A 23,595-nucleotide genomic window follows, 5' to 3' on the forward strand; every position below is an offset into this window, starting at 1 on the left:
ACCGTCCTGCTAAGACATGAGCCCACAAAAGAAACAGTTATTTCTTAATGACACTTTCTTGACAGATGCGAAGAAAACCTGTATATAAAATGTCGAACACTGAGATGCCAGCTTATATGAATGGGCAAAATGACCAATATGTAAATGAAATAAAACAAATATTAACTGACACAAGAAATAAAAACACACATACATACAACATGGACATAAGCCACATAAAGCGGGTCCTGCACTGCCATCCCTGGTTCAATCCTGAACTCAGGCTAGTGTCTGTGTGTTTCACATGTTCTCCCTATGTCCATGTGGGTTTCCTCCAGCCTCCCAAAAGAAGAGACTCGAAAGTGCCCCTAGGTGTGAATGAGTGTGTGAGTAAATGGTGCTCTATGAAGGGCTTGGGTCATGATCAAAGGAACTGTAACCAAACTTCAGGATCTGCTATTAGAGGAAAATAATCAACTTTAGTAAGTTAGTTGGAAGGAAGGAAGGGTAGTCAGGGAGGAAGGAAGGAAGGAAGGAATGAACAAAAACAAAGGAGGGAACGATTGAGTGAAGTCAGGAAGGAAGGCAGGGAAGGAGGGAGGAATGAAGGCAGGGAAGGAGGGAGGAATGAAGTCAGGGAGAGAGGGAGGAATTAAGTCAGGGAGGAAGTCAGGGAGAGAGGGAGGAATGAAGTCAGGAAGGAAGGAAGTCAGGGAGAGAGGGAGGAATGAAGTCAGGAAGGAAGTCAGGGAGGAAGTCAGGGAGAGAGGGAGGAAGGAAGTCAGGAAGGAAGTCAGGGAGAGAGGGAGGAATGAAGTCAGGGAGGAAGTCAGGGAGAGAGGGAGGAATGAAGTCAGGGAGGAAGTCAGGGAAGGGAGGGAGGAATGAAGTCAGGAAGGAAGTCAGGGAGAGAGGGAGGAATGAAGTCAGGGAGGAAGTCAGGGAGAGAGGGAGGAATGAAGTCAGGGAGGAAGTCAGGGAGAGAGGGAGGAATGAAGTCAGGGAGGAAGTCAGGGAGAGAGGGAGGAATGAAGTCAGGGAGGAAGTCAGGGAGAGAGGGAGGAATGAAGTCAGGGAGGAAGTCAGGGAGGGAGGGAGGAATGAAGTCAGGGAGAGAGGGAGGAATGAAGTCAGGGAGAGAGGGAGGAATGAAGTCAGGGAGAGAGGGAGGAATGAAGTCAGGGAGGAAAGGAGGAGAGAATAAACGTCATCTGCTCAGCTCACAGTCTGCAAATAACTAAACATAAATGGATGGATGTCCATGTAAATATTACAAACGATCAAGTCGAACCTGGACCTGCATTAAACCTCTGTGAGGACGTCGTACATGTTTGCATTACTACTGCACAACATGAACTAATGCACTCTTCCAGTCGAACACGACATGGATTTCCCATCGCCGATTCCGCTCAGCAGTCATGCTAAAGAGTCTGCTCAGAGGTCACTGTACTGCATTAGTGATCCTCCACTTTCTCTAAGTGTCAATCCTCAGTGAACACCTCGAAGACGTGAGAAGAAAAAGACCCATCGCTTTACACTAATGGATCGAGAAGGAGTGACTTTCCAAAAGCCATTCTGAACATTACAGCAGCACAAGCTGTAAGTGGGGGACATTAAATGTCAGAAGGTTTCGACTTTCACAGTCTTAGAAAAACAAGCATGCTGGTATTCTTCTAGATAGATATATGAAGTACAAGTGACTACAACTCGTGAAAACAGAGAATTATTTTTGTATGCAACTTAGGATCTTTCACAGAAAGACGTCACTTGACCCTGGAGCAAATGCAAAGCAATACGCATTACTTAAATATCACTAAGAGCATTACAGTGACATGCCTGGCAACATGTACAGCAGAAGACGTAACACAGAACACTGGAGTTTGGGAGGAATTGGTCTATGTGGCGAAAATAAACCTGGGATAAAACCCTTCCTCAAAGTAAGCCCAAAATCAATATCGGCTATGAACTCACGTATTCAGGCCAAGTGTGAAAATGCTCTTTGTAGCTTTCCGCAGTAAGAGACGAGACACAGACTCTATGTAATACACAGTATATGAACAGAGAGATGCTACAATGACACTAAGGAGAGGTGGGAATGGATTGGCTCTAGAAAATGGCAACTTCAATAACTTGAAAAGATGGCGTGGGTGGGCATCAACCGGGTCTGCGTAGACCCCAGAGTAGTGTGAAAAATAGTGAGAGTGCATACACACACACACACGCACACTACAAAATCAAGCTGTCCTCCATTCCACAGTGTGAATCTGTTGTCTGTGGAAGGAGATTCCCTCGTGTGAGGGCAGCAATGGGAGAGAAAAGCGACGGAAAAATGCCTGCTAATGATATTTAATGCTCCTCTACGGAAAGATTCGTGAAATCCCGATAGTGATCCATGTGAGGTCTCATGGCGAGAAAAAATGGCCTGCTCTCGTTTCATTGGCTGTCATCTTCGCTGGAGCTGCGTGTGAATAGTTAAATATAATCAGAGCTTCCTGTGGATGCAGCACAGAGTAGGAGTGTTAACACACAGGAGAGGGACTGATACGGAGACTCAAACGTGGTCTACGTAACCGTTTCTGCTCTATTCCCAGTGTGATGGAACATGTAAATGGTAAATGGTCTGCACTTATATAGCGCTTTTATCCAAAGCACTTTACACTGGTTCTCATTCACCCGTTCTCACACACACTCACAAACCAAATGGTAGCAGAGCTGCCATGCAAGGTGCTAACTTGCAATCGGGAGCAACTTGGGGTTCAATGTCTTGCCCAAGGACACTTCGGCATGTGGGGTCACGTGGGCCGGGAATCGAACCGCCAACCCTACGATTAGTGGACAACCCGCTCTACCACCTGATTCACGGCCGCCCATTATGTGATGGAGAGAATTACATGGCGAGGACTGTAGACTCTCACTATACACCAACCCTACAGATTTATTTATTTATTTATTTTTTAAATGGCTGCATTACAATATACGTATCTAATACCACAGCACCATTGACTGCTCAATTCCGATTGGTCAGAAGTTGTTGAGTGATTGTCTAACAGCACCTCTGACAAAGAGTTTATATTAATGCGATCATTCTAACACAGAATCATCTCGATATCAACACAATTGCAGGGACTTGTATGGCAGACTCTAATAACACGGGATAATATACTGTTAAATAAAAAATAAAACCGTATACTCATCATTACGGCGAGGCTTCCTCTAAAACGAGGCTTATTTACACTTTAGGATGTGTGGTTATAGGAAAATAATCAACTTTGGTGTGGTAAAAAAAAAGCAGCTTGCTTTATTTTGCTACCTAATAGCTGTAACATTTGTAACACCCTGCCTGCTTTGCATCACACCAACACATTTTTGTTCATTTACCTATAACTGTGCACCCAGTTGGGTTTTATTACATACTTATAAAAAAAATATGCAGTATAATATAAAAAAAAAAAACAACTACATTATAACTTTCCTAGAGCTGGGAAATTATGGAAAAATAAATTATGATTAATATTTTAGTAAAATACCTCAGTAATGACTATGTAAAACAATGTTCTTACAAACTCGCTTATTATTCACGTTTACACATAATCTGTCCTACTGAATGCTTACACATTCATCATATTTAATACAATTAAGCAGAAGGATTTAACAGCAGCCTGCGGTTCAGTAAAGAGTAAATCCTACCACTTTCACTTCGCTTTTAGACTACCTGCTACCTCTTCTCTCATTTTTTTTCCTCTAAAGAAAACACTATCTGTGCTTAAAGAGCGTTGAACATACTGTAGCTGCGACTGAACTGTTAAAAATATAGAAGCTTCTGTATTAAGCCTGATAGAAATAAGAGAAATGTTGGTATTGATATTAAAAATGAAAGATCACCTAGGTCTAAATCTAATTAGCGGTTCAAATGAGACAGCACTCTAGATAAACCAACACACCCTTAGCTAAGCATGAAAGAGGACACAGAATGCCAAACTCATCAGCAGATAACTAACTGGTGCTTTATTCCATTACAAAATAATTTGTGTGCCCACCCATTTCGCATGCGCTAGCAGTGCACTGTGAGTAAGCATGAACATTTAGAAATAACTATTATGAAGCTTGGGATGTTTATTAAAATGTCCGTTTTGTTATGTTAGAATTAAGAGCAGGCTCATCAGGAGTAAAACGTGGAGGTGAACATATCCATGTCTGTATGCAGCAGCAGCATTAGCCAGGGGACCGTGTACTATTTATTATAGATGAGAAATTTAATGAAGTCTGGAGCTGACGACTCATCTAGGCTGGCTTCATATGAAAAGCCATAAGAAAAGACTCGAGTCACATGTCCGGGGTCAATGCAATTACAACGGCACTGTGAAGATGGCTCTCAGGCTTATTATAAAGTCTGATCTCGGTGAGTGTTCAATTGTTAAACCGAGGTTTGTTTTCTGAACTTTTTCGCTCCTGTTTTTAATCTCTCAGCGGACAGACGAGGAGATCTGATAACAAATTAGCTTTGACAGGAGACAAGGTATGAAGGTCTCAATTTGTTTTGTATATTTTTCTTCAATAAGTTCTGTTTGAGTCAGAAGTGTGTATTTTATATATATATATATATATATATATATATATATATATATATATATATATATATATATATATATATATATATATATATGGAGGTGAGTGGATTAAGATACCAGCATCTGGTGAGATCATTATGAAGTCTTGCCCTTCATGACACTCTACACCCTGTTCATTCTGAGGTATGTTGCTAATAACTGGCCTCAGTGCCCTCGTGAAAAGGCTGACAATTAGTTCAGAGTCTACTGAGAACACTTCATGTTAATAAGCAGCACAGCAAACTTTGCAGATCTTGGATTGGGGGGAGGTTGCATGATATCCAAGTCATAATGTTCAAGTCATTGATGCACAACACAATTATTATTATTATTATTATTATTATTATTATTAATAATAATAATAATAATAATCATAATAATAATAATTCGCCTCACGTTCGCCTCACACCTCCAGGGTCGGGGGTTCGATTCCCGCCGGGGCCATGTGTGGTTTCCTCCGGGTACTCTGGTTTCCTCCCCCAGTCCAAAGACATGCATGGTAGGCCGATTGGCGAGTCTAAAGTGTCCGTAGTGTATGAATGGGTGTGTGTGTGTGTGTGTGCGCGATTGTGCCCTGCGACGGACTGGCACCCTGTCCAGGGTGTACCCCGCCTTGTGCCCGATGCTCCTTGAGATAGGCCCCAGGTTCCCCTGCGACCCTGAAGAAGGAGTAAGCGGTAGAAGATAGATGGATGGATGGATTATTATTAGGAAAAAAAACTTGTTTCATTTTTTAAACAACTATATATGCGGACTACATACGGTATAACATAATGGCCTTTTAAAACCGAAGTAGAGCACTAGATCACCAAAAGAAAGGCATCGGAGTTTTTTCCCTACTAAAAATATAAAATTCCCCAAATATGGAAATTCAAACAGTACTCGAAAAGTGAAATTAATTCCAACGACCGTAACACACAGAGCCAGTCTGAACACGAAGGCCTTATTTATCAGGCTTTAATCCCAGTGCCCTCTCCTCTCAGGACATAATTACGGGTCTTAATAAGTCACACGCAGCATGTGCTGGACAAACCCTACAGAGGCTCAGCCAGGTCATTAGCCCTCATCACAACCCTCTATCCTTACATCGTTCTCGCTCTTGTTCTTGTGCTAGTGTAAGAGCATTGGCATGTGCTGATGTGAGTGGATTAAAGCTAATACTGTGTGCTCTGTGTGGCTCATCAGTGGGCTCAGGCCTCAGTGCTGTAGTAGGAATGGATCATCACTAAATCCCAGCTAAGCATTTGTCTGAGAATACATTATTCAGTGGGAAAAAGGCATTGTGTCTAACCAAAATAATAATTATACTGTGAGTATACACACAGTATACAGTTGCACTCAACATTATTTAACCCCACTGCAAGTCAGGTTTATTGTCAGAATGTACAGACTTTCAGCTGTTTGCGATGAACAAATCAAACAAAAACAATAGAAATGGTTCAACACGACGAATGCTTCAAGTGGTTTCCGCAAAGTCAGCTGAAAATGCAACTTATAATGATTTCTCCAGTCTAAAAAAAAATATTTAACCTCTTCATGCCAAGCATCTTTAGTACATAGTAGAGCACCCTTTTGCTGTTATGGCCTGCTGCAAATGAGATGCAAGGCTTCTGGCAGCGTTCCTGGCCTCCAGTTCAGTAATATTCTTGTGTATGCGTGCTACAACCGCCTTCTTCAAATCCCACCAGAGATTTTCTATGGGGTTCAAGTCAGGTGACTGTGACGGCCCTGTAGAATCTTCCAGGACTACTTCTGTAACCAAGCCTTGGTGGAATTTGAAGTGTGTTTGGGATCATTGTCCTGTTGGAAGGTCCAATGATGCCCAAGCTTCAGCTTTCTCACAGACGGCATGACGTTTTCTCCTAGGATTTCCTGATACTTCACTGAATCCATCTCGCCTTCCACACGCTGTAGGTTTCCAGTGCCAGAGGATGCAAAGCAGCCCCAGAGTATCAGCGAGCCACCACCATGCTTGATTACACATAGCATGAAGTTGCTTTAGGTTTAGTACTCATGTAGATTTCTAATGTATCTTAGACAACTCGAACATTTAAGCCTAGTTCACGATGCACTGACAGACGCCGACCATCACTTTTTAAAGTTGGCTGTTGGATTTAGAATGCTGGGAAACACACCTGTCATGTTCACATTGTCCCAACAGACAACAACTAACCTTTACAGACAGTCAGACTGGTTTAGACAGAAAATTTATTGGTCCTCAAAGAGGAAATTTGTTTCTACCGTGCGTACGTAGAAAAACAAAGACAAAACATCATACATATAAAAAAATCATAAACAATCACAGGCATAGAGGGGAGAAGGGGACAAAAAGAAAAACATAAGGATCATCATACAACAAATGCATCTGGTCTCACAATGGCCGAGTACCTATGCGTTTAACGCTCGTATTGCCATGGGTACAAAACTACTACCATAGCTGGCCTTTCCGCACATGGGTAGTGTACACCTGCGGCCAGAAGGAAGGGGGTTGAAATATTGATAAAGTGGGTGGTTTGGGACATTAAAAATTTTATGTGCCTATGTTTAAAAATGGATGCTCCTTTTACAATCAAAATGTTCCCATTACTAGTGTCCTTACATGTCGTTCTTTGCCAGAATTGCCACAGTGAAACAAAAGAGGTTGTGGGTGAAGCCTTGGTTGTTTTAAGGTGAGAGACAAGGCTCTTACTTATATGTATTCAGAGAACTGCAGACAGGAGGATTTTGCTCAGTTTGCCCCCAAGCAGTTTCAACATCTTAAGGTTGAATACGTGATAAGCTAAGACCTTTATTAGGATCATACTTAATGAACAATATTCTTACGCAAAACTAAGTTATAAACATTTGTTGCGATTTCGCTTCTTACTTCGTGAAACAGAATACTAAACTGGCATACGGTTAGCGGAAGATCCCGATTTAAAACCGAAACACAAGAGTGGACGATCCTCACCAGGGGTCAAAATAAACTACTTTATTTGAACAACACTCCGATGAATTATTTATCCTCTTCTTTCTGATTCGTCCAGAAATCTGCCATTTTATCCACAACAACGATTTAGAACGCCAAGGCACGGGCTTGCGTTTCTAGAGAGTTTTCAGGGATGCTTGCCTCATCATCACTGGTGACGGTTCGTGCCCAGGTCAGATTACGTCAGGAGTTTGTTGGAAATTCATACCACACTGCTGAGACATTCCACGACCGACAAACACGGATTGAACATGTTCGGTTGGTGAAAACTAACACCGACCAATGCTAACAGAAAACGACAGGGTTCACACACTGAGCTGACAAAATTTGACAAACGTGTCTGTTGACGTTGGTCGGTGCAGTGTGAACAAGGCTTTAGACTTTTGCCTATCAGATTATCTTTAAAGATTCCCCACATCCTCTATACCACTTTTTTTTCTTTTTTTTTTTTAATAAACAGTTAATTCCAGTTGACTAATTTGTTTAGACACGTGCTGGTCCAACAGTGCTGATATTTACAATATTTCCTCACACAGTTACTGTCACATTTTGGAGAGTTACATGCCGCAGTGAAACGGACGTAAGCCTAATCAATTCAGTTTGTAATCAGATACCGGCCCTCAAAGAGTCAGCAAAATTCCTGCAGCACAGTTAGAATGAGATCCTTTTTTTTTCCAGTCACAACAAACGATTTCCAATCCATCACCTGTTATTTCTTCTGGGTCACACCAATGACATGGTTAAGATGGATGTGTGCTGATGTTGGGAGCATCAAATGAGCGAGGTCAGACTGGAATTTCTTTCTCCATCACTAGGTTGTAGTTGTTTGTGTCTCAGCAGGCCTTGTCCTGTACTTCATCCAAAGATCTGGAGCGGCTCAATAGTAATACAGCCATAATTTAGTGGCCATGCTGATGGATGGTGCTCTCCAGACACCATCGATCAGGCCTTTTCTCCTGCGGGACGGCCTTGTGCAGCGGCCATGCTGTTTCCTTCCTCGCGTCAACTCGCATAAACATCATACAGCTACAAGCCTCGCCATCTCATCTGTATGCACACCACAGGCTGTACATTCTCTTATATAACAATGACATTCAGAGAAAGTTTGCTTGCTCTCTCACTATCTGTAGCGCCTTTTTTTTTCCTTTCTTTTAAATCCTGAAGTAAGACAGAGGCTCTGTTTTGGGCCTGTCAGTCATGCAGGACACAGTTCCTGCTATCTCACAGGGCCCTTCATGCCAGCCACTTTCATACCTCAGACTCTTCATAGAAAAGACAGGTTAGGGGGAGAAGACGGGGAGAAAGGGCAGAATTGGAGAAACACTTTGAGAGAAGGAAAAACTTTTCCGTCAGATACTTTTGGCACTTCCTCTAGGGGTCTGCTTTCATAATTCTATCAATTTCACTGCCTTTCATGTGGTCAAGAGAGAGAAAGGTTCTGCATGAAAGTCTCCACTTATGAAGCAGTCCCTACGGGGAGAGCTCTCAATCTGCTGAGCCGTGTGGAACAATAGAACCAACATCTCCATTTCGGTTAAATAAATGAAGAAATAAATCAAATCAGCTCAATGGGACTAAAAAACGGAAAACGTTCTCCTCATGCATAATTTATACAGATGTGTGCGCTTGGGGTGTATATATATATATGTGTCTTGCATAAAAGCAGGCTGACGGAGGACACAGGAAGTGTGTTGTCTGAAATACAACAGCGCTCAGTGCGGTTCTAACAAACCACAACATGTCTGGTCAAGCAATTCTTAATTTTCTATGACTCGGGATATATACACAAGGTGTTGGGCAGGTCATACAACAGCTATAAAGCTTCACCACACCGACTCAAGCAGCACTGTGCTGTGAAAGGTCTAAACATACAAAAACAGTGCACTTTTACAACCAGGGACTTCTTTTTTAACTGTAGAAAAAAACAGCGCACAGATCCTCTCACTTCAGACTGAACTTACGAACATAACCCGAACTATTCAGATATTAGATACATTACTTATGTCTAGAATATTATTTTGGGTATTTATAGCAGCCATAGAGCTTTTTTTCCTGAACTTTCCACTCATAGAACACATAAAATAAAAAATAAAGTAAAATAAAATAAAAACATCACTTTGAGAACATGGGAGTCTAAACAACAACGGACAAAACACAGCAATGTACACAGGATGTACACAACAATGTGTGTTACACAGGAACAAGAAATTAAAAGGGCAAGAAAACTGAATAGTCCCTGTATTGGAAATCGTGCACTGTGACAGTACCTACTGCTGCTCGGCCGTTGATACAGTAGTATGTACTGATCAGGATAAGTGGTAAGCATGAATACAATCCGGACATACCACATCCGCAATATTGGCATTGTCATGTGACCTACAACTTATAAAGAGCCAACGTACCATTTTGATCCATTTTGTCCACCCCACCCTCCTCGTTTCCCTACATGACCAGCAAGGTAGTCCTGACCACCAAGTGTTTATTTTCTTTCTGAACAGGTAAAACGTTTTGTTTGCAGTTACTGAGGATAGAATTAGAGTACGTTTGAGGATTAGATGTAGAACAGCGTGGATGCTGCAAAAAAACAAACAAAAAAAAAACCCATGTATTAATATAAATACAATATACATGTATAAAGTCCTGAAATGTTATAAAACAACTGTGTGTCTGGTTTCTATAGATACCACATGAAAGTTACCTGTATAATGCTGCTGTTATTTTCAGCCCTGTGCTAACAAACCACCCACACAATGTACCTCATCAGAAAACTTTCCACTGTTGAGTTGAAGTGCTTCAACTCTCCACAGAGATGAATTGAGGTCTTTTTCTTCACTACACGTGTAGATTTAAACATCTGCACAATTTAACCGAATACACCTACTTAGAGGTGCAATTTGTAGGTTTCACAATTACTGACAGGAACCCATTTATATCTAGCATACTGCACTATTTATCAGCCCCCCTTCAGCACATCCATCAGCAGAAATGGATTACTAATAGACCACTGAAGAGCAGAAATGCTTTTCTGGATGGTGGACAATACTCATAAGCACAGACGTGGCACACTAGTGCATGTGCCTTAGCTCTATTAGTTCAAGACAATTAAATAACGTACACATAAAATGATAAATTGCTCCTCGAAGGCTTCATTTAATTTAGACCAGTTGAACTGTGAGGACTTCACACATGCAAAGGCACGCATTTAAAATCCCATTCCATTAAAAACGAACATGGAGAAACATGAACACTGATGCGGTTGTGACCTCCTCACATGTTCTAGTCTCCACATGACTGAGTAAAGGCTGAACTCAGCAGCAAAGGAGTAGCAAAATAATCAGTGAATATTAAAAGTTTGAATAAGAAATGAATTGAATTGACATGAACTGCACGAACAGAAATGACAGTAATATTAATAGAAACATATACTGCAAATTACAGGTGCTGTGAAGCATTTATTTAATTAGCATGCAACATAAGAAGCCATGAGGACCAATCATACATTAAATTATCATCAATGTGGAACGGTATGTGCTGCTACAATGCTATGGTGGAAAAAATAAAATGGTGCAAAAGCAGCAGTAACAGTAGTAGTAGTAGTTATAGAATTAGTATGAGTAGCACTACTAGTAGCAGTGGTAGTAGCAGCAGTAGTAGCAGCAGCAGTAGTAGCATTAGTAGTAGAAGTAGGTGCAGCAGTAGTAGCATTAGTAGTAGAAGTAGGTGCAGCAGTAGTAGTGTTAGTACTAGAAGTAGGTGCAGCAGTAGTAGTGTTAGTAGTAGAAGTAGGTGCAGCAGTAGTAGTATTAGTAGTAGGTGCAGCAGTAGTAGCATTAGTAGTAGAAGTAGGTGCAGCAGTAGTAGTATTAGTAGTAGGTGCAGCAGTAGTAGTATTAGTAGTAGAAGTAGGTGCAGCAGTAGTAGTATTAGTAGTAGGTGCAGCAGTAGTAGCATTAGTAGTAGAAGTAGGTGCAGCAGTAGTAGCATTAGTAGTAGAAGTAGGTGCAGCAGTAGTAGTAATGTTAGTAGTAGAAGTAGGTGCAGCAGTAGTAGTATTAGTAGTAGAAGTAGGTGCAGCAGTAGTAGTAATGTTAGTAGTAGAAGTAGGTGCAGCAGTAGTAGTATTAGTAGTAGAAGTAGGTGCAGCAGTAGTAGTATTAGTAGTAGAAGTAGGTGCAGCAGTAGTAGTATTAGTAGTAGTAGTAGGTGCAGCAGTAGTAGTATTAGTAGTAGAAGTAGGTGCAGCAGTAGTAGTAATGTTAGTAGCAGAAGTAGGTGCAGCAGTAGCATTAGTAGTAGAAGTAAGTGCAGTAGTAGTAGTGTTAGTAGTAGAAGTAGGTGCAGCAGCAGTAGCATTAGTAGTAGAAGTAGGTGCAGCAGTAGTAGTATTAGTAGTAGTAGTAGGTGCAGCAGTAGTAGCATTAGTAGTAGAAGTAGGTGCAGCAGTAGTAGCATTAGTAGTAGAAGTAGGTGCAGCAGTAGTAGTATTAGTAGTAGGTGCAGCAGTAGTAGCATTAGTAGTAGAAGTAGGTGCAGCAGTAGTAGCATTAGTAGTAGAAGTAGGTGCAGCAGTAGTAGTAATGTTAGTAGTAGAAGTAGGTGCAGCAGTAGTAGTATTAGTAGTAGAAGTAGGTGCAGCAGTAGTAGTATTAGTAGTAGAAGTAGGTGCAGCAGTAGTAGTATTAGTAGTAGAAGTAGGTGCAGCAGTAGTAGTATTAGTAGTAGAAGTAGGTGCAGCAGTAGTAGTATTAGTAGTAGTAGTAGTAGGTGCAGCAGTAGTAGTAGTGTTAGTAGTAGAAGTAGGTGCAGCAGTAGTAGTAGTGTTAGTAGTAGAAGTAGGTGCAGCAGTAGTAGTATTAGTAGTAGAAGTAGGTGCAGCAGTAGTAGTAATGTTAGTAGTAGAAGTAGGTGCAGCAGCAGTAGCATTAGTAGTAGAAGTAGGTTCAGCAGTAGCATTAGTAGTAGAAGTAGGTGCAGCAGTAGTAGTAATGTTAGTAGTAGAAGTAGGTGCAGCAGTAGTAGTAATGTTAGTAGTAGAAGTAGGTGCAGCAGTAGTAGTAATGTTAGTAGTAGAAGTAGGTGCAGCAGTAATAGTAATGTTAGTAGTAGAAGTAGGTGCAGCAGTAGTAGTATTAGTAGTAGTAATAGTATGAGCAGGAGCAGCAGTAGTATTAGTAGTAGCAGCAGCAGCAGCACTTGTAGTAGTAGTATTAGTAATAGTATTAGAAGTAGAAGTAGGTGCAGCAGTAGTAGTGTTAGTAGTAGAAGTAGGTGCAGCAGTAGTAGTGTTAGTACTAGAAGTAGGTGCAGCAGTAGCATTAGTAGTAGAAGTAAGTGCAGCAGTAGTAGTGTTAGTAGTAGAAGTAGGTGCAGCAGTAGCATTAGTAGTAGAAGTAAGTGCAGCAGTAGTAGTGTTAGTAGTAGAAGTAGGTGCAGCAGCAGTAGCATTAGTAGTAGAAGTAGGTGCAGCAGTAGTAGTATTAGTAGTAGAAGTAGGTGCAGCAGTAGTAGTAATGTTAGTAGTAGAAGTAGGTGCAGCAGCAGTAGCATTAGTAGTAGAAGTAGGTTCAGCAGTAGCATTAGTAGTAGAAGTAGGTGCAGCAGTAGTAGTAATGTTAGTAGTAGAAGTAGGTGCAGCAGTAGTAGTAATGTTAGTAGTAGAAGTAGGTGCAGCAGTAATAGTAATGTTAGTAGTAGAAGTAGGTGCAGCAGTAGTAGTATTAGTAGTAGTAATAGTATGAGCAGGAGCAGCAGTAGTATTAGTAGTAGCAGCAGCAGCAGCACTTGTAGTAGTAGTATTAGTAATAGTATTAGAAGTAGAAGTAGGTGCAGCAGTAGTAGTGTTAGTAGTAGAAGTAGGTGCAGCAGTAGTAGTGTTAGTACTAGAAGTAGGTGCAGCAGTAGCATTAGTAGTAGAAGTAAGTGCAGCAGTAGTAGTGTTAGTAGTAGAAGTAGGTGCAGCAGTAGCATTAGTAGTAGAAGTAAGTGCAGCAGTAGTAGTGTTAGTAGTAGAAGTAGGTGCAGCAGCAGTAGCATTAGTAGTAGAAGTAGGTGCAGCAGTAGTAGTATTAGTAGTAGAAGTAGGTGCAGCAGTAGTAGTATTAGTAGTAGAAGTAGGTGCAGCAGTAGCATTAGTAGTAGAAGTAGGTGCAGCAGTAGTAGTAATGTTAGTAGTAGAAGTAGGTGCAGCAGTAGTAGTATTAGTAGTAGAAGTAGGTGCAGCAGTAGTAGTATTAGTAGTAGAAGTAGGTGCAGCAGTAGTAGTATTAGTAGTAGAAGTAGGTGCAGCAGTAGTAGTATTAGTAGTAGTAGTAGTAGGTGCAGCAGTAGTAGTAGTGTTAGTAGTAGAAGTAGGTGCAGCAGTAGTAGTAGTGTTAGTAGTAGAAGTAGGTGCAGCAGTAGTAGTATTAGTAGTAGAAGTAGGTGCAGCAGTAGTAGTAATGTTAGTAGTAGAAGTAGGTGCAGCAGCAGTAGCATTAGTAGTAGAAGTAGGTTCAGCAGTAGCATTAGTAGTAGAAGTAGGTGCAGCAGTAGTAGTATTAGTAGTAGAAGTAGGTGCAGCAGTAGTAGTAATGTTAGTAGTAGAAGTAGGTGCAGCAGCAGTAGCATTAGTAGTAGAAGTAGGTTCAGCAGTAGCATTAGTAGTAGAAGTAGGTGCAGCAGTAGTAGTAATGTTAGTAGTAGAAGTAGGTGCAGCAGTAGTAGTAATGTTAGTAGTAGAAGTAGGTGCAGCAGTAGTAGTAATGTTAGTAGTAGAAGTAGGTGCAGCAGTAATAGTAATGTTAGTAGTAGAAGTAGGTGCAGCAGTAGTAGTATTAGTAGTAGTAATAGTATGAGCAGGAGCAGCAGTAGTATTAGTAGTAGCAGCAGCAGCAGCACTTGTAGTAGTAGTATTAGTAATAGTATTAGAAGTAGAAGTAGGTGCAGCAGTAGTAGTGTTAGTAGTAGAAGTAGGTGCAGCAGTAGTAGTGTTAGTACTAGAAGTAGGTGCAGCAGTAGCATTAGTAGTAGAAGTAAGTGCAGCAGTAGTAGTGTTAGTAGTAGAAGTAGGTGCAGCAGTAGCATTAGTAGTAGAAGTAAGTGCAGCAGTAGTAGTGTTAGTAGTAGAAGTAGGTGCAGCAGCAGTAGCATTAGTAGTAGAAGTAGGTGCAGCAGTAGTAGTATTAGTAGTAGAAGTAGGTGCAGCAGTAGTAGTATTAGTAGTAGAAGTAGGTGCAGCAGTAGCATTAGTAGTAGAAGTAGGTGCAGCAGTAGTAGTAATGTTAGTAGTAGAAGTAGGTGCAGCAGTAGTAGTAATGTTAGTAGTAGAAGTAGGTGCAGCAGTAGTAGTATTAGTAGTAGAAGTAGGTGCAGCAGTAGTAGTAATGTTAGTAGTAGAAGTAGGTGCAGCAGTAGTAGTATTAGTAGTAGAAGTAGGTGCAGCAGTAGTAGTATTAGTAGTAGAAGTAGGTTCAGCAGTAGCATTAGTAGTAGAAGTAGGTGCAGCAGTAGTAGTAATGTTAGTAGTAGAAGTAGGTGCAGCAGTAGTAGTAATGTTAGTAGTAGAAGTAGGTGCAGCAGTAGTAGTATTAGTAGTAGTAATAGTATGAGCAGGAGCAGCAGTAGTATTAGTAGTAGCAGCAGCAGCAGCACTTGTAGTAGTAGTATTAGTAATAGTATTAGAAGTAGAAGCAGCAGAAGCAGTAGTAATAGTATTTCTCAAAGTAACAGTCTAATGCACATGGTCATGACAAGCGTCCTCAGCAACACTGTCAATCACAAGTAAAATGTGGAGGTGGGGATGAAGGTCTTAGGACTGAATCAGTTGTACTTGGTTTAACCTGTGGAAGCTCTCTCTCACACACACAGAGAACTCTAAGCAAAACGCACAAAAACAATGCTGAAGGAGGAGGGACCTGGGCTATTTAAACTAGATTTGTATCTGGATCTCAAGTGCAATCTTCTATCTCAATATAGAAAAATGACAGGCTCATTAATATTACAATACATTTGAATATTACAAACTCGACAGCATTGATGGATGTAGGCCTCCTGAAATTGTGGCAAACTAGTTCTCATCTCACAAAAGCAAAAAAAAAACCCACAGGCAATTCACTGTTCCTTTGCAATCGCTCTCTCTTTCTATTTCTCTATGTCCATGTTTCACTCGAGGCAATCCACTATGACAATCTTTCCCTTGCTGCTTTCTCACTTTTCCACTCTCTCTCTCCTTCACCCTTTCTCTGTCTCATTACAGCCTCACTGTGTTTCTCTCTTCTAATCAGCAGGGGTCCAGGCCAAAGCACCAAACAACCCAACAACCATCCGATGGACAGATAAGAAGCGACCTTGTATCTTGGCAGCTCTGGAGGGGACGGGTGACCTTGCTCTTAAAAAATAAAAGGAAGTGTATGTGCATGAGTGTGTGTGTGATGAAACAGAGAAACAGCATGAGGTCCAGTCCTTAAAGTGCTGGCAGCAAGAGGTATCAATCAAATCCAACCTACCAGTAAACAGACCTGAATTAGAGCAAGCAACATGCCTGTAAGTGTGTGTGTGTGCTTGTGTCCATGCGTGAAGAACGTGCGAATGCTTTAGTGTGTGTATGTCACCAGTGGTGCCAGCACGCAACACAAACACACGCAGTTCAAGACTACGTGTGTTTCTCAAAACCTGCACTACATTTACTAATGTAGCACAAAACATCTAAGATTCACAAAATATAACACATCCATTCACACTTGCAGAATATATACACTATACCACCATGCTGTTGAATTCTCAAATCTGATTGGTCACCACAGCAGTAGGGCCACACTTAGGAGCATGCTGTTATAGGTAAATAATCAACATCATAGTGGTAACAGTAACTCTTTTTACTATTTACTTGGAACTTTTCTGACGGCAGATTAGGCATCCTACCCCTGGTCTAAAATACTTTATTAAAAAAAAAAAAAAAAAAAAAACAGCAAAAGGAGGAAAGAGTGAGGAAAAGAAGGGAAAAAAAGGAAGAGAGAGAAAGGAAAATAACAGTTGATATTTGATATTTCATAGACCCATGCTTTATCGGCGCAGATCAGTGTGAGCATTTTCAGAAGCAGAATTGCTTTCGATCCTCCGCCTCGCCTCTCTCACTCTCCCGCTCAGCCCTGCTCTGACCTGATAAGAACTCCTCAGTCTAATTCACTTTTCCTGCAGTCACACTCTGTGCATAGCGCGGGACTCTGTCTGTCAGTCAGACACATTGAAGCATCATAAACAGAGCTCTGTCCCAAAACCATTGGCAAGCTACCTAAACACTAACGCGTGTAGACACGAACTGTCTGTGCTTCTGACGCCACTGCTGATCACCGCTGCCAGTCACAATATTTTTGGTTCAGTGATGGATGATAATATGGGTGAAACACAGATCTTGTTTCATCTTTACATCACACTCACCTCATTCCTCCCATTCACCATCCTGGCCACGATGAGTTGGATCAAGCCTCTTTTATTGCTCTCAATAGACATGGACTTGCGTAGAGTCTCCATTGCTTCCTGGTTGGTCTTTCCCAGCAGCGATTCTCCATTCACGGCTACCAACTGGTCGTTCACCCTCAAGCGGCCATCCTGACAAGACGGAGTAGTAACGTGATTAGTCGATTGGTATTAATTCCAGTAAAGACACAAAAGAAAGTGCCAGCACCAATTCAGAGAGATGATACTTGCCTTGCAGGCAGCTCCTCCGTTGATGATGGACTTAACGAAGATGCCCAGGTCGGCATGGTTCTCTTTGGAGCGGTTGCCCTTTACGCTGACGCCTAACCCAGCTGAACCCGAATCATTTAGAGGAATCTCAAAGGTCAAGAACTCCCGCGTTCCATCGGGAGTAAGCACCAAGTCATCATCCTCCGCTTTCTACGATGGTGGAGAGACAGAACCGGGGAAAGAGAAATGTCTTAAACATAATATCCCGCTTGAGAAACATATTAAAACAAAGTGTACGTTTATAACTCCTGAGAGCACATTAAGCACGACAGAAAAGATGAATGTTCCTGAAGGTACAATAGTCCATAATTCATGTGTAGTGCAAACCATTCGGGCTGCTGTTAGTTTATGACAAATGGATCATACTGCACACAAGGCTGCTCACAATGGATGCGATTTCTACTGAGGAACTCAAGCAAAGGAACTTTAGCCTCTAGCTGCAGGCTACAGTTCCGAGTCTGTTTCCATCGTAGTGCCGTTGTCACTAATGTCACACATGCAATCACAGAAATGAGAAATCTACTGTATAACTTCCTCCACACGTCTATTTTGAACTATCGCTTCATTTCTAATCACACTTTCAGACCGGAGTAGGATATCCGCATAAGATATGTATCTAGTAATGCTGTTTTACGTGAAACGAAAACTGACATTAGTCTAATGCTCTGTTTTTGAATGCTGCTTGGAAGCAAAAGGTCAAACAAGCTCAAAATCAGTAGGCGTAAACCAAGTGTCATAAATCGTTGAGGTGTGTAGGCACCGGTGTTTTCATGCTGCTTTTACCTGCTCTTCGACTGGCCCTATTCTCACTTGTGACCTCCTAATTATGAACTCTTGGTGTTCAAGCGCATCACTAATGCCCACTTATGCTAGCTAGACTCATCTATTTTGGTGTTTTCTAAACATTTCCCCACATCAATGGTTAGAAGCGTAAGCCAGAGTCTATAATCTAATCAGTGACAACTGGGGGTGTTTTCACACATGGCCTGAATACATGAGCCCACACCCAGGACGCATTGTGGGTTTGTTTGGGAGACGGGTTCAATCACATAGAATTTGCTTCCACATAGAAAGCTGTGACTCGATTGTGCAAGTCCAGAGGTCACGTTTGTGCATGCAGGTTTGCAAATGGTAGGCACAAAGTTGATTTACTTGATGTTTTTCCTGATTTTTTTTTTTTATTTCGGTACCAACATATGTGAAAGAAGATATATGGTACGAGTCATGCATTTCCCATGACGCTCTCAGTGCAAACACATGCACCCGAAAAGTGAGCGAATTAAAGTACAATGAGCATCTGCTTTATACCTCAATAACGCCTTCTGTCTCCTCTACTGAGCATAAGAACGCATAATCCTCATCACCATGAAGCTTGAAATAGGAAGCAATGTGATCTAATAACGTTACTCGGTATACAGCTCAGCACTACGCACGGATGGTTTTCACACCTCATGCAGGTGATGTCACAGTTCAGTGGAAGTCCAACATTTTCAAGAGGACCAGGTTTGATTCTCTGGACTGATCCGAGGCTCGAAAAAAGCTTTCATATTTCACCAAAAACACTGAACTCTCGGGGCAAATGACCCGAGTCCCAAAAAGAAAAAGCAAGGGTAAAAACAATCTAAGAACTACCCATCACTAACCATGAAAACCCTCTGAAATATTTCTAATCCAGCTGTAAACACGACTTGAAAAGTTGTCCATGTACACCTTTTTGGTCAGCAAAATATATTTACGATTAGGTGACAATTATTTTGTTTAAAGGAGAGAGAGAGTGAGAGAGAGAGAGAGAGTGAGAGAGAGCGCGCTTGTTTTTTTGTTTTTTTTTTAAGACTTGAGTCCCAGGTTATGCTGTGTTTATATTTTGTTCATCCAAGTAGAAGTGAATCCTCACACACCAGGTTTGGCCAACACTGGAGATAATGATTTCCAACAGAACATTCGGGAAGTCCTTAGACCAGTGGCTATACTGCAAGTGTCTTCAGGAACTGAAGACTAAAAGAGCTAAAGAAGTAATATGTTGGTTGCACAGGTCATTCAGGAGCATCATCATAATCTGAAATTGACTGAAACTGACCAATACATGGGAAGGCTTTACACTAGGTTTTGGAGCGTGGCTGTGGGGATCACTGTGTGTTAATTCAGCTACAAGAGCATTAGTGAAATCAGGCACTGATGTAGCATGAGGAGGTCTGGGGTGCAGACGGTGTTCCAGTTCATCCCAAAGGTGTTCACAGTAGGGTTGAGGTCATGGCTCTTTGCAGGACACTCGAGTTCTCCTACTCCAACCTTGACAAGCCATGTCTTTATAGAGCTCGCTTTGTATACAGGGGCATTGTCATGCTGGAACAGGTCTGGACCACTTAGTTCCAGTGAAGGGAAATTATAACACTACAGCATACAAAGACATCCTAGACAGTTGTGTGCTTAAAACGTTGTGGCAACAGTTTGGGGAAGAACCACATATGGGTGTAACGGCAAGGTCCTGTCCACAAACTTTTGGCCACATATGTAGTTAGCTATATTGCATTTATTATGCGTGTAGTGGTCTGGGCAATGTCGCTGTGTCTGAATTCTGGAAACAATTAAAAACGATGAAAACTCTGGTTTTTAACCGAGTTTCTCTGCCAATAATCTATTTTGGCATTTCTACTTTATGTCAAAGTGTATAAATATATTCTACCAAAACAAGATGGAAATAATTTTTAGGCTGCTTTCAAACCTTGCCTTGGCTATCTGCCTGTAAAGATCATGTTGGGTAAGGAGCCAGTTTAAGGAATCAGTCTGCTTGCACATCTAAAACCTTGCAAGCCAAGTGTGCTTTTCTCACCATTTGATTCAGTTGTTGGTACGCTACATATGCGCCATAGTGAAATGCACATACGCCTAAATCGGTCCATTTTGTGATTGAATATCGGCTATCGAAATGTCTGGGATGCTCCTGCGCCATCATGTCATCCAAACAGAGGCAGTAATATTGTTTTTCCTTTAGAAGATTAGGTTATAAATGTACATGGAGGTTAGGAACCTCTTTGTTTTAGGGTGTGGGTGCATGGGGGGGTGGGGAGGGGCAGGGGAAGGGCTAACCAGACTTTAACATTACTTGTCGTATATGCACCGATTTCAGTTTCACAACTATACATAGTAGAAAATGTGAAAATCGGCACATGTGAAGGCTGCTCCCAGGCCACTACACATACTGCTACAGTTTAAAAGGATGTTCTGTCAGAGTAACAAATTACACCATTATCTCCTACGCAAAATAATTACCCATCAAACTGATGTAAAGCAAATGTTAGTTTCCAGTGCCTTCACACAACTGGGGTCTCGACAGCATTTTGCAGTGTCCACTGTAAACTACTGTCAGCGATGCTGGAGCTATAACTTTTAATTGAGCATTAGCCTTTTTCTGCCATTGCTCTCAGAGATATATATATATCTTAGCTATAATCTTGCTCAAATATAATGCAGGACCACCAATTCATTTCATGCCTCCTTATAGACACAAATACTGACGCGCTACACATGCACACAAAACGCACAGCATGCTGGAGAATGCCAATTGTCTAGCCAATGCAGCTGCAGCGTGCAAGGAAGCTTGAGAGACAGTCGAGTTATTAGAATGCAGCAGAGCTCCAGAGTTCATTTTAACCCATACTTTGCCATATCTCATTCCGCTACAGTTGCCATGGCAACCCAGACGGTTCTCCTCAGACAATAGCTGGACTCAGGTAGCAGAGGAGGGGACAGGTGGAGGCAGAGAGCCTGCCATCCTCCCCTCATTAGCATACCGTTCTCACTCACTCACTCACACACAGGTTTTTTTTTTTTTCCTCTAGCATTCAGATGTCAAAAGCGACTGCATGTTCACACACCTGAATGTCGTCTGTCTTTCTCCGGCGAGGCATTGATTTTGCTCTTTGTCTGCCATGCCTGGTTTTCGCCAATGACTCTGGAGAGAGGACTCCGGAGCAATGCTACTCTGTTTGTCAGGTGTCATATGTGGTTATAGGAATGGATGATATTTAAAGTGTCATGACTAACACTCGTTTTCAAGGATGACGACATTAAGGCATCATGCAGGATTTGGGGGGAAGAGGGCAGTGTAACGTATCTAGGGGTGACACTAGAAGTGAACAGAGTGGCGGTATGACGAAAATAAAATGTCACAATGCATGAGGACACACACACACACACACAAATATATACATATATAGCTTTGGCGTGATGTTTTAAAATTGGTATACAACATCATATTAGTTTATAATGAAGCTATAACAATTTATAATAACCTTCATACCACAGCACCGCTGAATTCACAAATCAGAAGGTGCGAATTCATTTTCTCTTTACTCTGACTTTCTGGCTGTAACGGAAATGGGTTTATATCAATGCACTCGGTCTAAAATGCTATCGTTCCTACAGTAACAGCTCATACAGTCCACATGGCATATGCTCCATATAATCTAATGCTAATAAAATGGATTAAAAAATGAAATTATTTTACAAAGAACTAAATATAAACTGTTTAAAGCATTACAAGATTGGAATTGTAATAAAAATTTTCTAAAAAAAATTTTTTAAAAATTGTAACTGTTTGCGAATCTCTGTGGAATAAGAACAACACTTCAGCGTTTGGAAAATAATGTATTTCAAGTTGGTTATGCATTACATTTTGGTATGAATTATTTTTCTACAACACCATGCCTTGTTGTCTTATTCCTTACATAAATGTTATCTGCCCTTGTTTTTTTTATTTTTATACAAAATAAATGCTACTCCTCTGGAGACTATGAATAAAGGTGTACAAACTTTTGCACATGGCACAACTACGTTTTAATGTTTTTTCAATTGTTTGAGTTCATGAAATATAAAGTAACTGTGCATTAATATTTGCATATTTTTATATATATATATATATATATATATATATATATATATATATATATATATATATATATATATATATATATATGTGTGTGTGTGTGTGTGTGTGTGCAATTTTCTTTTTAAACTAAAGTTTGCTCCAGTGGTTATGTAATCTGGAGGTGGGGTGCCCAAACTTTAGCCTGCAACTGTATATTACATAATACATGTTTTTCAGTGAAACTGGAAAGGAACTGTTAAATGCTACGCTCTCGTTTTGTTTCAGTTTTGGGGGAAACCCAGAAATAATACATTTAAGAGTGACACATTTTAGTTCAGGAAAGCCCCTATGTTTTAGAATTTTTAAATAGAAAACGTCAGGTTTGACCACGTGTAGGGTTTTCCCAGACCACCACCACACACCCCATCAGATCAGCAAGTCAGATCTGGGACAGGGCCTGATGCTGGTCCAAGCTTCAGAGCTGAATAATGCTTTTGAGTCAGGAAAGCTAAATCTGGAGTTTCTAAAGAGAGGAGCAGAGGTTCAGACCGATGTGCTGTCATTGCCAGCACCTCCATGGCAACTGAAAATTATAACTCCCCCAAACATTCCACAGGTTAGACGCAATCCCTAGTGTGGACACAGGAGAATACGTCTCCATCATTAATGAACACTTAACTATATACATATAGCCAAAGAAAGCAAACCTAAATCTAACGCACGTCTTACGTTTCATCTCCTTAAGTGTGATTTTGTCGATGATAAGACAAGAGTATACACAGGCATCTATAAGGTTCGTCAGTGTCAGAATCATTAAGTCTGTGTGTCAAGGGAGTGAATATGAATGGAAACACGATCCCTTGACTAATTTTTGGACTTTCTGTACCAGTTCTTTATAAAATCCTCCACTACACGGCTTTTTAAAAGAGAAATGCAAAGCTATACATTTTTATATACAGTGGGATCCAAGCGTCCGAGAGCACGAGTGAAAATCCTTGTATTGTGCATTATATTCTAATTTAATACAACAATTTTTTTATTACAAATTAAATTTAACACAAAAAAAAAAATAAAAAATTCAATTGATTGACGAGTATAATCTCTGAAATATTTACATAAATTTCAGAGTTTCTCACTATTTGGTATGTCCCCTTTTTGCTTTAATGACGGTGTGAACTCGAGCCGGTATGGACGCCCTACTGTAAGTTTGTAAAACCTTATGATCCATTTTAGATCGAATCCATCAAAGTGTCGTCAGAACACACACTTCAACAGACGTGAAGACAGTCAGACCTTTTGTACAAAGCGTTTAACCGACAATATCACTAAGCTGCTTATATTTAAATAGTGACCTAGAAACCGTGCAGAATCTTCAATATTACAATTGCAAGACATCGAACGTTTACTTTTTTTTTTTGCTGTTTCAAATCTTTCGAAATTCCAAAACCTCT

At 40.9% G+C, this 23,595-nt stretch overlaps 1 protein-coding gene across 4 annotated transcripts in view; it reads right to left on the reverse strand.

Moving 5' to 3' along the window:
• pard3aa (par-3 family cell polarity regulator alpha, a) overlaps positions 1-23,595 on the reverse strand; it is a 433,956-nt gene that overhangs the window by 174,232 nt on the left and 236,129 nt on the right. For 3 of the 4 annotated variants that reach the window (XM_047158283.2, XM_017479944.3, XM_017479951.3), the window contains exons 12-14: positions 17,239-17,427; positions 16,969-17,139; positions 1-9 (exon numbers count right to left, since the gene is read on the reverse strand). The exon at positions 1-9 is cut by the window's left edge and continues 145 nt beyond it. In XM_047158283.2, the coding sequence (XP_047014239.1) occupies positions 1-9; positions 16,969-17,139; positions 17,239-17,427 (369 nt within the window). The remainder of the gene's footprint in view (positions 10-16,968; positions 17,140-17,238; positions 17,428-23,595) is intronic. The other variant, XM_047158282.2, reaches the window with a different exon arrangement.

Source organism: Ictalurus punctatus, chromosome 1 (genome assembly GCF_001660625.3).
Source record: "Ictalurus punctatus breed USDA103 chromosome 1, Coco_2.0, whole genome shotgun sequence".
Taxonomy (NCBI): domain Eukaryota; kingdom Metazoa; phylum Chordata; class Actinopteri; order Siluriformes; family Ictaluridae; genus Ictalurus; species Ictalurus punctatus.